The sequence below is a fragment of the Panthera uncia genome, assembly GCF_023721935.1.
Source record: "Panthera uncia isolate 11264 chromosome B3 unlocalized genomic scaffold, Puncia_PCG_1.0 HiC_scaffold_1, whole genome shotgun sequence".
Classification (NCBI taxonomy): Eukaryota; Metazoa; Chordata; class Mammalia; order Carnivora; family Felidae; genus Panthera; species Panthera uncia.
Genome location: NW_026057582.1, coordinates 96937206 through 96951970, shown reverse-complemented (window position 1 = coordinate 96951970; position 14765 = coordinate 96937206). Strand labels below are relative to the sequence as shown.

At 35.7% G+C, this 14765-nt stretch overlaps 1 protein-coding gene across 6 annotated transcripts in view; it reads left to right on the top strand.

Moving 5' to 3' along the window:
- The window catches only part of ZNF280D (zinc finger protein 280D), a 145150-nt gene that overhangs the window by 94659 nt on the left and 35726 nt on the right, over positions 1-14765 (top strand). The window contains exon 20 of one of the 6 annotated variants that reach the window (XM_049613679.1): positions 343-5250. The exons of the other annotated variants lie outside the window; for them this stretch is intronic. Within the exon in view, the coding sequence (XP_049469636.1) occupies positions 343-556 (214 nt within the window). The 3' untranslated portion in view covers positions 557-5250. Of the gene's footprint in view, positions 1-342; positions 5251-14765 lie in introns of those variants that run through there. 6 annotated transcript variants of the gene reach the window in all.

Below are 14765 nucleotides of genomic sequence, written 5' to 3'. Positions count from 1 at the left end.
GCAATTTTCAGCTTCAAATGGGACTAGATTCTTATTCCACCTTATCTTTGTGTCAGGTTGACATATCTTAACATATGTTTTTTGTTTTTTTTTTCTCCCAGTTGGCTCTCTCCAAAAATAACTTTTGTTGCTACGGTCATTTCTTACTTTGCTTAAAATAATTTGCGTTTTTCTCTGCTGTACTTGCCTTCAGAATAATACATTCTAAATGATATAGCTGTTTGTCTTTTTGTCTGTTTTGTCTGCTTTCTTAATTTCTTATAAGTCTTAAGCTTTTAGGCCAGATGATTGTCTTTTTCCTCATCTGTTGTCTGTCATTGTACTATTTTTCTTATTTTTCAGATGCAGAGGCAGCCCAGAGATTTCAAAAAATGTCCAGGGTACACCTGGACAGTGTCCCCCTTCGATGGACACAACTGATGCCTGTTCTCTCTTTCCAAGGAATGTGAATAATTTGACTGTGGGACCTGCTCTAGGTTGTGGTCTCAAGAAATCAGATTTTGGGGAGACTCCCTTCCTTCATGGCTGGCCTCCCGTAAGGCTGATGCTGATTTAGCCAGAGATGGTTTTAAGCCCACCAAATTGAGCACAACTTCCCACTGGGGGCTTGGCTCTTGATCTTAGGCTTGTGGGTCACTTGTGGCCAAGAAAACCCATTCAGATAAGTGCTTCAACATCCAAGTTGAAGTGTAGTCATTTTGGCTGCTACCTTTTAATCTTTATCTAGCATGAATGCAGTCCAAGGAATACAAAAGCTCTCTGGTTGTTAGGAAACCATGGTTATTTTTATGTCCTTGGAACAACAGGTCTCTAAACTTATGTTCCAAATTGCAGTTATTTTTCTATCATTTAAAATATATTACTCAGTGCTAACTTTATTATAGAGTTTTAGCAATACCAATTCTCAGATTATTGAATTAAAAAAAATTTAATTTTGGTAGCTTGGTTTTATGTTCTCCAGATTTACAGATGTCTATTTTATGATGTCTATTTTTATATTCTTTTTTTGAAAACTGTTGTTTAGTGTTTGCTTTGTTTTGTTAAGAACTCCAAGAGATTCCCTGGAATTCTCTATGGATTTCTTTATAGCTGCCTATTTATAGCTTTTTAATTTGGCTGTTGTTCAGACCATTAGACATTATTATATCCTCTGTCTTACTTTGGGATATTTATTATTAATATTATCTTAATGATTGTGAATTTTAAAGTGTAAAGAATTGGAAGAACCTCTTCTTGCAGACCTTAAAACAGGTTTTAAAGTTACATGTTTGTACGTCAAATACATAATAGCCACTTAACCATTAATGTAGTCTCTTTGGGTAAAGGTAACATTAAAAATGATGGGGGCCAATAATGCAGTTGTTATATTTTATATATATATTTCCTCATACATATGTATATTTTAAATATTGAACATTTGTTTATTTTAGCTATATTAAATATAGATATAAACAGTTTTGATGCTATTAATTTCTTTTAATAAAAGTTGTATTGTTTAAGTGCCTCAGGAATTATTTACCAATAAAGAATTCATATGAAAGCTATAGATTTTTATCATATAAATAGGAGCATTGCTTTAATTGTTTTATGGAGGCCTTGTTATTATTTGGCCTGCAAACTGAAAGCTGTGTCTATTTAATGCATCTTGCATTTTTTCCTCCAGAACAATTGAAAGGTCACTATAGTATACCAATTTCTTGAATTTTAAAAACAAGCAAAATGCTTTTTGTGATCTTACCTGCTGTGAGGTTAGGAGCCTCTGAAAGTATGACCTCAGTTATGTTTTTTACTCTAAAATCAAAACTTCTTTAATTTTACTTTGAAAGAGATTTAAAGCCAACTTAGATGACTACTTATTATAAAATGTGCTCCTTGCAAATAATAAGAATAATAAGTTGAATCCATTAGTGTTACATTTCCAAAATAATTTGTACTGTAAATGAATGATTTTCCAAAAGCTCCCAAAGTGGCTTGTTTCTTAATAATTTGACATGGGGATATATTAGTCTTTATTTCCTTATCTGTCTCTAGAAAATTTTTGTCATTCACCCTCTTTCTACCCAATTTTTAAAAATATTTTAAAATTTTGCCCAGAAACAACAACTTCTTTCTGTTTTTAGCATAAGTTCCTTTTTGTTTATAAATCTTTGTTTTGTTCTACCTTGGTTAAAGCTCAAAAATATGATAAACTACATTATTTTTTTAATGTTTGATTTATTTATTTTGAGAGAGTGCACACGAGCAGGGGTGGGGAAGAGAGAGACAGAGAAAGAGAATCCCAAGCAGGCTCTGGGCTGCCAGCAGAGAGCCTGATGCGGGGTCAAATTCTTGAACCGTGAGATCATGACCTGAGCTGAAATCAAGAGTCAGACACTCAACCGACTGAGCCACCCAGGTGCCCTGATAAACTACATTCTTGATAGAACAATGTAGGAGTACTGCATTGTGTTCTTTCCTAGGACTGTATCTTATAGTGTTATCCAGTTTATTTTCTTGAAGTTTAAGTTCTTAAAGTTCTATCACCTATAACTCCTTTTTTAAAAAGTTGGTTTAAATAAAACATTAAGGCAGTTGATGTAAAATTTGCTTATTATAGGCAGTGGTTGAATTTTAGTTTGGTTTTAGCTTGAGTCTGATCCCTCCTTACCATCAAGTTTATTCACCTCATCAGAAATTGTCATTTCATGCATGTTTGTTTTGGTGACCACTGAATAAAAAGTGAGATTGGTTCAGTTTGAGTCCATCACCATTCTTAGAAAAAATGATTCCTAAGCTACATAGACTTAGGACTCTTGCCATATTTGTGTCACATTTTGGCAAAACACGTTGCTGTTTTGGGCCTCGTTTATTTATTCAGTGTTTCTTAAACATCTGATTTGTGCCTGGCACCATTCTAAATGCTAGAAAAATGAACTGAAATCTCTGCCCTCCTCGAGCTCATGTTTTATTTAGTGCTGAAAGACTGACAATAAAAAGTAAATAAAACATATGGTATATTAGGTTGTGGTCAATATTGGGGAGAAAAATTGAGTAGGAAAGGGGAATAAGGAGTACAGGGTTGGAGGTGGGAGGCTTCCATTTGAAAGTTGGTGGTCAGAAAAGGCCTTTGAGTCGACACTGGAGTGAAAACCCGAACTGCAAGGAGACTGGGTTGGTTGCAAATGAGTGAGGAAGAGAGAGAGAGCAGTAGGAGGCAGGGCGTGGGAGGTAATGTAGGCCATGTGTGAATTTGGCTTTTACTCTGAGATAAGAAGCTGTTTATTAGAAGATTTTGGATAGTGAAGTCTTTTATATCTCAGTAAGAACTACAATCAACAAAAAACCTTAAATAGAGAAGAGTGTTTATATTACTCTAGCCCCTGTCTTGAGGATAAACTCTAGAAGACCAAGGGCAAATTTCAGAGGATTAGTTGGGAGGCTATTGTAATAATCTGGTAGGAGATGGCAGAGGGTTAGGCTAGGCAACTAGCAGTGTGGGTGATAAGAGGTTTGATTTGGGGTATATTTTGAATTTGTTGTTGGTTTGGATGTGAAGTAAGAGAAGAGGATGACTTCATAGTTACTACTCTGAGCAACTAGAAAGATGGCATTGTTATTAATTGAGATGGGGAAGACTAGGAAGAATACATTTGGAAGGGAAGATGAAGACTCTGACTTGGGACATGTTTTAGTTTGAGATACCTCTTAGACATCCAAATGGAGATGCCATAGTCATTCACTTGTGTGAGGTTAGGGGAGTTTCTAGGCTGTAAGTATCATTGAACACTGTTAAATGTCATTGGAATGAATATAAGTAAAACCAGAGTAATATGAATTAATTGGTATATTATACCACTGTCAGTATCTTGATTATGATTTTGTACTATAATTTTGTAAGATGTTCTCACTGGAGAAAACTAGACAAAAGGTACATGGAATCAATATATATTATTTCTTACAATTGCACGTGAATATACAATTGTCCCCAAATAAATATTAAATTTAAAAAGGTCATGGGACTATAGATTACCGAGGAACACAGTAGAGATAGAGAAAAGGTAAGGTCCATAGTTTGAGCTCTGTGGAATCTGACAATAAAGGATTAGGGAGATGAAAAGGAGGAGGAGACTAAACAGTGGTGGCCAATGACATAGAAGAAAACCAGGGGAGTGGTGGTGTCCTTGGGGTCACAGTTACTCTTTTTGTAAATAGGAGTGCAGACATGTTGTAGGGTTCTGGAATTCTGTTATTCAGTATTGGTTATACCTACATGCTATAATTTGTTCTTAGGAGAAGATGATTACAGAATGCCGCATATCCTTATCTCTGGTAGCAGAACCTTTTGACCTTAAAAAAAAACTAAATGTCTGCATTAATCCTTAGCATGGTTAACTCTCTACATATATTCTCATAAAAGTAATTCTCTTGCATTTCTATAAAAGAAAGTAAGTCATTGTTTCCCAAATGAATGGTGGAACTAGTGTGTCCAAAATTTATAAAGTTTCTGGGGGGGGGGGGGGAAGTTTCTATAGTCAAATAAGTTTAGGAAATACAAGTTAAAATTATATAGATTCTTAAAAAAATTTTCTTTTAATTTTTAATGTATTTATTCTTGAGAGAGAAAAAGAGAGAGAGAGAGTGTGTGTGTGAGCCTCAGAGGTCAGAGAGAGAAGGAGACAGAAGCTGAAGCAGGCTCCAGGCTCTGAGCTGTCAGCACAGAGCCCGACACGGGGCCAAACTCACGAACTGTGAGAGCGTGATCTGAGCCGAAGTCAGATGCCCAGCCGACTGAGCCACCCAGGTGCCCCTAAATAGATTCTTTAATATAGGATTTTTCATGCTAGATGTGGCCCATGAGTGTCTGCAAGAATATTTATTCAACCTTACTTACTAATTTCCTGACATTAATTTCCATATAATACGTATGTAGAATGCTGATTTAGAGGAATCATTCTTCAGATTCTCTGACTTGAGAAATAAATAGTTGTGTAGGGTTAACGAGGATGGACTCCTAGACATTTCATTCATTTTTATGTATTTTTCTAGACTTTATAACTTGATAGCAATGTACATTTTCATATTTTTAGAAGTTAAATAAAATCATATCTTCCTTTATGTTTATAAAATTGAAGAAATACATAACAGGGACAACCAGTTATTAGCTTATTCTGTCTCTGATTATAGCTGCAACAAATTTTTTTTTTTTTTTTTGGAGGAGGAGGAGTATGGTTACTTTTCATTTCACACTAAGAACCTTAAGAATCTCTCATTTATTTGTAGCTTCTTCTCCTTATGCTTAGTTTATCAATATACCCACTTACCTACTTTTCTTGAGGCTATTTCCAGCCTTTTATTATCTGATTATCTGTTAAGGAGTTTCTTCCAATGTAAAGTTTTGATACTAGCTCCACATTAAACCCTCTCAGACTGCTAAGGGGACAGTAGTTAAATAGCATAAGCTCTACAGTTGAGTGCCTCGTTTGGAGTTCCTACCCTGCTGCTTACTAGAGTGTGTGTGACTTTGGGTGGGTTACCAGTTGTCTGTGCCCCATTCCTCATTTGTAAAAATGCAGATAACAACAGTACTTGCTTATAAGGTGTTGAGGGAATTAAATGAATCAGTTTATGCATATAGTTCTTACAAAATAATTGGTCCATAGGAAGTGCTATACAAGTGTAAAGTTATCAGTGTTACTATTGTTGTTATATTACTACTGTTCATGATTTTATTTCTGCCTGCATTTTCTTAATCTTCATTAGGATTACTATTTTCAACCTAAGCTTCCCATACCATTTTCACAGATCAGTTTTGTTAACTTTCTTTTCCTAACCCAGTATATATATATTTTTTAGAGTTATTGTTGAAGCAAATAGTAGTCATGCCATTAGATTTTTGGTATCTGATGCTCACCAAACTGCTGTTTGAGAATGTCTGTGAATGCTCCTAGGTTCCCTTTAGTCATAATTGTATTTTATAAATAGTAAGAATAGTCTTTCCACCTAATTATCCTGCCTTATGCTGATTGCACTGTGGTTCATCTCATATTTTCAGTCCGTCTCTCTGATTTTGAGATCCTTCAGCAGCCTCACTCTAATCATTTTGGTATTTGACTACCTGAGTTTGCTCTCATCTCCAAACTTGGAGAAGCTACTGTGCATCTCCTTTCCTTTGTCATTTATTGAAATATAGGAACCTATTGTTTTGAATCCTCCACATGGATAAATATCTGTCTCCATCCCACTGTGAAGTATGGTATTGTGAAAGGAGTGCAGCTGTGAAATAAGGCAGCCCTAGGCTTAAGTGCTAGTTGTGTATCTAACCAGCTCGTTGAGCCCCAGCTTCCTCATCAGTGAAAGGTCTGTGAGAATTCCTTACAGAGTCGTTAGAAGAAAAAGACATAATGTATGAAAATTAAATTAGTTAAGTTATTAACTTAAATAATTGAAATTATTAACTTCAATAATTACAATTATTTAACATTGGCCTGACAAAAAGTAGTTAATAAATGCATGTTGCCATTGCTGTTCCAGCTGCTGCTGTTACTACTGCTACTACTGTTAAGGCACTTCCTGTTACTGCTCCAGCTGCTCCTGCTCTTTCTGCTGTTAATATTGTAATTACTGCTACTGCTGATGACAGGAGACCCTGGAAACCACCTGTCAGTGGCATCTTCTCATCATTGAGAGTTTTAGTGCAATCGATTTGCACTGTAGTTATTTGTAATTTCGGCTTGTACTTCACAGATCTTGCAGTACCTTCCTCCAAACTGCTGGGTGGATGGCATCTTATTGAAGTGCTTCAGTTGCATCTGATATAATTCTTTAATGTCAGATTGAGTATAGTTCTTACTTTTCTTGTCTAGAGACTATGAAACAACACCCTTGTTGAAAACTCGTACATAGGGGCACCTGGGTGGCTCAGTCGGTTAAGCATCTGACTTCAGCTCAGGTCATGATCTCACAGTCCGTTAGTTTGAGCCCCGTGGTGGGCTCTGTGCTGACAGCTCAGAGCCTGGAGCCTGTTTCAGATTCTGTGTCTCCCTCTCTCTTTTCCTCCCCCACTCATGCTCTGTCTCTCTCTGTCTCAAAAATAAATTTAAAAAAATAAAAAAAGAAAACTAGTACATAATTCTCTCTGTTGAGGAGAAAACATTCCCTTTGAGCGTATAGAATCCCCCTTTAAAAGAAAACTTTTAAAATTATTAGTAGGCATTCATTTCCTGGCTACTTATTCGATATTACTAGATTTATGGATATGTATAACTGTGCCAGGTAGTAGTAGTAAAGTTGCTGTTCCTTTTGTAGACCTTTGAAATGATTTTTTTTAAAAACTTTACAATGTGAGGGGGTAATTCAATCATGGAATTGTACTTTTCTATTTGTTTTTCCCTTATTTTCATTTTCTTCTTCCTCTGTCTTCTCCAGTATACTATCTGGGTGAATTAATTATAACATAGAATAGAAGTAAATTTTCAGGTTTTTTGCAAGGTTAATTTTCTTGACAACAAGTTCAGGTTAGAAAGATATTCCCCTCTAACACATCTTGAGAGTATGAGTCCATAGTAAATCCACAAAACCTCAAACTTCGAAAACTAGGCTACTTAACCAGTTGTCTACTTTATTGATTGAATCAAATGCACTAAAAGCCACTGTTTAAAGTGATTTTAGAAGTTGATTTGGTTGTCTCAGTTACCTTTAAGTTTGTTTTAATCAAAGTACAGTAAACACCGGAGTTGAAGACTCCTCTCTCTTATTAACTTTATGTTCAAGTTACTTACTTCAGTTTCATTTGTGAAATAAATTTAAAAATAGTTTTTATACTATTGTTTAGAAGATTTCAGGAGTGTAAAATATTTTACAAATAAAAATTTGTATTATGTTTTATTAAATACTCCTAATTAAAAGAGTACTAGGAAGAAATGAAAACAAAACTTACTTTCCTTAAAACTGAGTTCCTCTGTCTTATTTCAGAATGGCTACTGTGTTTTATTCTTAACACCAATTGTAACTGCATGGCTCTTTAATAGTATGATGTAAATAAATAACCCTCCTGTATATTCCTTGACCCAAACATTGATTTCTTGCCTTCTGTATCAAGTGCTGGATATGGAAACGTGAATAAGGCATATAGTTCATGCCATAAGAGTAATTACAGAATAAGCCAATCAGAATTGTAGACACTGAATCCACATCTTCACAGGGCCACATAGTAAACTGATTTCATAACCAGTTAAACCAGTAATACCATGTATATATTACATTATGTGATTTTTGTGAAATACTATACCAACAGAGAATCTGGACTTGTTCCCAAAGAGAAATATCACTATTATACCACTCTAAACAATACCAGTAACTCATTAATTATCCTTCATAAATGTAAGCCATAAGTAAGCTCTTTTAGAAACAGAATGGCAGCCTTTTAAAGTAAGCTTTATGTTTAGGAATACTATCTTTCTTTAATGTTTACTTCTGGGGCGCCTGGGTGGCTCAGTCAGTTAAACGTCCGACTTCAGCTCAGGTCATGATCTGACAATCTGTGGGTTCGAGCCCCGCATCGGGCTCTGTGCGTACAGCTCAGAGCCTGGAGCCTGCTTCAGATTCTGTGTCTCCCTCTCTCTCTGCCCCTCTCCTGCTCATGCTCTGTCTCTCTGTGTCTCAAAAATAAATGAAAACATTTAAAAAATTTTTTAAAAATAAGTAAAAATGTTTACTTCCATTGAATACTGTGACCATTGAAGAGTATGTAAGAAATCATTCCATTATTTTCTTGTGAAATTCTGAAATTATTTGGAGAAATTATTTGTTCTGAACACATTATCTAAGTTAGAGAATCTTAAGTATTCAAAATGGTCAGTGTCTTCACTTCATATATTTGATTTAGTGGGAAAAAGGCAAACTGATCTCATTTATGAGGTATATGGAATTTATTTTGGGCTTATTTCCTTCTCTAAACTAAAAAAGTATTTTTTAAGTTTATTTATTTTGAGAGAGAGAGAGAAAGTATGAGTGGAGGAGGGACAAAGAGAGAGGGAGAGCGAGAATCCAATTGGGCTCCACAGTCAGTGAAGAAAGACCCCGATGTGGGGCTGCATCCTACAAATTGTGAGATCATGACCTGAGCTGAAATCAAGAGTCAGACGCTTCACCAACTGAGCCACCCAGGGTCCCCTAATTTTTTTTTTTTGAGTATAGTTGACCCACAGTAATCCATTAGTTTCAGGTTACAGCATATGGTAATTCAACTTCTCTATAAATGCTACGCTCACCACAAGTGTAGCTACCATCTGTCACCATACAACACTATTGTAATATCAGTGACCATATTCTCTATGCTGTACCTTTTATTCCCATGACTTACTCCGTAAATGGAAGCCAGGATCTCCACTCCCCTTCCCACATTTTTCCCATTCCCTACCACATTCACCTCCAGCAACTATCAGTTTGTTCTCTCTATAGGTCTCTTTGTGCTTTTTGCTTGTTTATTCACTTGTTTTGTTTTTTAGATTCTACATATGAGTGAAATCATACAGTATTTGTCTTTTTGTATCTGACTTATTTCACTTAGTGTAATGCCCTTTAGGTCTATCCATGTTGTTATAAATGGTAAAATTTCATCCTTCTTTGTGGCTGTATAATATTGCAGTGTGTGTACACATATATACATACATATACATACACATGTATGTACATATATGTACAAGTTATATATATATGTACATATATAACTTCTTCATTATACACTCATATATTGATAGATATTTGGTTTGCTTCCATATAAATTATGCCACAATGAACAAAGGGGTGCATATATCTTTTAGAACTTATGTTTTCCTTTTCTTTGGGTAAATACCCAGTAGTGGAATTATTGGGTCATGTGATAATTCTATTTTTAATGTTTTGAGGAACCTACATACTGTTTTCCACAGTGGCCATGCTATTAACATTCTCACCAACAGTACACAAGGGTCCCTTTTTTTTGTACATCCTCACCTTGTTCTTTCTTGTCTTTTTGATTTTAGCCATTATGATAGGATTTAAAGTGATCTCTCACTGTGTTGTTTTAATTTTAGTTAAAATACTTCAATATTGGTTTCAGGAGTAGAATTTAGTGATTCATCATTTACATACAACACCCAGTGCTCGTCACAAATGCCCTCCTTAATACCCATCATCCATCTATCCCATCTCCCACCTATCTCTCTCCATCAACTCTCAGTTTGTTCTCTATCGTTAAGAGTCTCTTGTGGTATGTTTCCCTCTCTCCTCCCCACCGCCCCCCCATATATTCACCTATTTTGTTTCTTAAATTCTACATGAGTTAAATCATATGGTATTTGTCTTTCTCTAATTGACTTATTTCACTCAGCATAATACATTCTAGCTCTATCTATCTTGCAAATGGCAAGATTTCATTGTGGTTTTGATTTGCATTGCCCTGATGATGAATGATGTTGAGCATCTTTTTATGTGACTGTTGGGCATCTGTATGTCTGCTTTGGAAAAATATCTATTCAGGTCGTCTGCCCATTTTTTAATTGAAATGTTTGTGTTGAGTTGTGTAACTTCCTTATATATTTTGGATATTAGCCTTTTGTCAGATATATCATTTGTAAATATTTTTTCTCAATCAGTACATTGTCTTTATTGTTTTGTTGATGGTTTCCTTCACTATGGAAAAGCTTTTTTTTTTTTAAGTTTATTTATTTTGAGAGAGAGAGTGCACGCATGAGCTTAGAAGGGGCAGAGGGAGAGGGAGAAAGAGAATCCCAAGCAGGCTCTGTACTGTCAGTGCAGATCCTGATGCGGGGCTTGATCTCATCAACTGTGAGATCATGACCTGAGCTGAAGTCAGGAGTTGGCCACTTAAGTGAATGAGCCACCAGGTGCCCCAAAAGCCTTTTTTTTATTTCAAGTTTTTATCTAAATTTTAATTAGTTAACATATATGGTAAAATTGGTTTCAAGTGTAGAATTTTAGTGATTTCGTCACTTACACATAACACCCAGTGCTCATCCCAACAAGTGCCCTCCTTAATACCCATCACCCAATTAGCCCATCTCCGCCCACCTCCATCCATCAACCCTCAGTTTGTTCTCTATAGTTAAGTCTCTAATGGTTTGCTTCCCTCTCTCTGTTGTTTTTTTTCTCCCTTCCCCTATGTTCATCTCTTTTGTTTCTTAAGTTCCATATGAGTGAAATCATATGGTATTTGTCTTTCTCTGACTTATTTCACTTAGCATAATACACTCTAGCTCCATCCACATCATTGCAAATGGCAAGATTTTGAGGGCTAAGTAATATTCCATATATATATATATATATATATATATATATATATGTATTTACATAAATATGTATATCAAAATACGGTATACACACACACACACACACACACACCTTTATTCATTAGTCGATGGACTTTTGGGCTCTTTTATAATTTGATTATTGCTGATAATGCTGCTATAAACATCAGGGTGCATGTGCCCCTTCAAATCTGTATTTTGGTATCCTTTGGGTAAATACCTAGTAGTGCAATTGCTGGATAGTAGGACAGTTCTATTTTTAACTTTTTGAGGAAACTCCATGCTGTTTTCCAGATGGCTGTACCAGTTTGCATTCCCACTAACATTGTAAGAAGGTTCTCCTTTCCATATCCTCGCCAACATCTGTTGTTTCTCGTGTTGTTAATTTCAGCCATGCTGACATCTGTGAGGTGGTATCTCATCGTGGTTTTGACTTCTATTTCCCTGATAATGAGTGATGTTGAGCATCTTTTCATGTGTCTGTTAGCCATCTGGTAGTCTTCTTTGGAAAAATGTCTATGTCTTCCCATTTCTTAAGTGCATTCTTTATTTTTTGGTTGTGAGTTTGATTCTTTATGGATTTTGGATACTAACCCTTTATCAGATATGTCATTTGCAAATATCTTCTGCTATTCCATAGGTTGTCTTTTAGTTTTGTTGATTGTTTCTGTTGCTGTGCAGAAACTTTTTATCTTTATGAAGTCCCAGTAGTTTATTTTTGTTTTTGTTTCGCTTGCCTCCAGAGATGTGTCTAGTAAGGGGTTGCTATGGCCGAGGTCATAGAGTTTGCTGCCTATGTTTTCCTCTAGGATTTTGATTGTTTCCTGTCTCATATTTAGGTTTCATCATTTTTAATTTATTTTTGTGTATGGTGTGCAAAAGATTTTTATTTTAATATAGTCCCAGTTGTTTATTTTTGCTTTTGTTTCCCTTGCCAAGGGAGACATATCCAGAAAAACATTGTAACAGCCGATGTCAGAGATACTACTTTCTGTGTTCTCATATGAGTTTTGTATGGTTTTGGGTCTCACAGTTAGGTCTTTAATCCATTTTGAGTTTATTTTTGTGTATGGTGTAAGAAAATGGTCCAGCTTTCATTCTTTTGCATGTAGCTGTCCAGTTTTCCCAGCACCATTTATTGAAGAGGCTGTCTTTTCCCCATTGTATAGTTTTGCCAGTGTTCACTGTCATAGGTTAATTGATCATATAAGCAAGGGTTTATTTCTAGTCTGCCTTTTCTGATCCATTGATTTATGTGTGTTGTGCCAGTACCATACCATTTTGATTACTACAGCCTTGTAGTATATCTTGCAATTGGGAATTCTGATACCTCCAGTTTTGTTCTTATTTCTCAAGATTGCTTTGATTTTTCAGGGTCTTCTGTGGGTACCTTCTCTAAACTGTTGAAATGTAACTGGGTTTGGAGATAATGGGGGCTCATGCCCTTGGATTTCTCTCCCCTACCATGGACATTAATATGTCAATCCAAATCTTGAGCAATTCTAAAATGGTTTCTCCTTTTCAAAGTGGGTACAATATATTTGCCCCTACTATGTAATTACAAGTCAGTAGGTAGGAGCTATGTGTCAAAATAGGGTGGTTTCTGGCAGTTTGGACCTCTATTTTTGATACCTGGTAAGCAGAGAAGGATGGGAGAATCAGTGAAATTGAAAAGATAAATGAAACTTTAGTGTAGTCCTTCATTTAGGACAAACTGTACCAGCTTCTGCCAGTGATTCTAAGGCTACTAGTTTTTTCAGTCTTCTGGTCCTGATGGTGCTTCTTGTCTATTATAAATTAAATATTCCAGACTTAATTCAATGTTGCCAACAAAATGACAAAATAGAGCCCTAGTCTGGCATCAAAATCTTCTGCCTTCACTTATGGTCTTATTATTATTAATTTTTTTGCTTCACAATTTCACAAATATTTTGTTTCTTTTGATTCCTGTCTCTTGTTAGTTCTTTCTTCTATCCATACAGAGTGGTTTTTTACTCTTATCTTGCCTAACTTTAGATCATACCTAAGTGTTTAGAAGTGGGTAGATAATTTCATATGATAGCAAATAAGGCTGGTCCTAACAGGAGTAGACCAGCAATCAAAATAAATATCTAATGTATTGTGTTTAAGAGTTGGGGGAAGTATGGCAGGGAAATCTCAAAATATGAAGGATATTTAAGTGGTAAAAGGCTTTACGAGCCTGTGTGGTACATCAAATAAATTCTGGACAGTAAGGTTGACTCCCAACTCTACCCATGTCATTAATAATAACTAACATTTATTGAGCACATGTAATGTGCCAGACACTCTTCTTTTTTGTATTTGTTGACTCATTTAATTCTCACAAATTAATGAGATATGTGCCAATTTTATGGATAATTTTATGGGTAAGACAGTTGAGGTACAGATACATAATTTGCTCAAGGTCACATAGCTTTCAAGTAGAGAGACTCCATTTAAATTATGGCAGTCTGTCTTCAGAGACCAAAGTAATAAGCACTGTACGCTATTGCTTCTCTGGTTGTACTTGTGGTTACACATGTAATTCCTGCTTTGTTTCTGATTGGCTGCGGAGTTACATGGGACTGAGCTTCAGTGTGTTTTCACAGGAGGGTAGGCAGCAACTGACACACTTGTAGCATTGAGACCAGAATCTAGCCTCCCAATCTTAGAGCAGTATATCTATGATGTACTGTAGGCAATAGGACATTTCAGCAAACAATGGCCATAAATTGGTCTATTAGTAAGATTAATTTGGCAATGATACTCAGCATATTTAAGAGTGGAAAACATCCAGAGGCAGAGAGATCAGTTAAGCTTTTTCACTTTTCTTGGAATGATTATAAGGGAGCCTGATTCACAGGAAAGGAATTGGCTGTGAAGCAATGCAGTGGAAATTTGAAGTAGAGCCACCACTTTTAATCCCTGTTCTATTGCTTAATAGACTTATTTAGCATTTTTGGGCTTCAGATTTTTCTCATCTATAAGACAGGGGCAGTTGTACAATCTCTTAGGGCTCAAGTCTAATTCTAATATACTGTGATATTTCTGAATTGAATTGTTGATTGATTGAAATAAACTAATAAAAATGGGGGTGGGGTAAAGCTCTGAATGATGACTCTGAGGTTATCTGTTTGGAAGTGATGGTTGGAATTTTTCCTCAAGGATGAAATAAATAACCCTGAGCAGTTCTGAGTGGTAAATATTTCCATCTGAATGTTTTGCAGGCATCACAAGTTCATTTCCCCTCCACAGTATATGTTGTTTCTCCGCCTGAATTTCCTTTCTTGGTTAATGGTATTACCATTCTCTTGCCACTTGAGGCAGACATATAGGTGATCCTATTTACTCTACTCATTTATCTTTATCAAGTAGGTACTTATATTCTGTTGGTTTTTATTTTGTTTATTGTCTCCCTAAACCTTCCTCTTCTTTATTGACACTACTGCTTTACTTGAAACAGGCATTAACTGTCTCTTC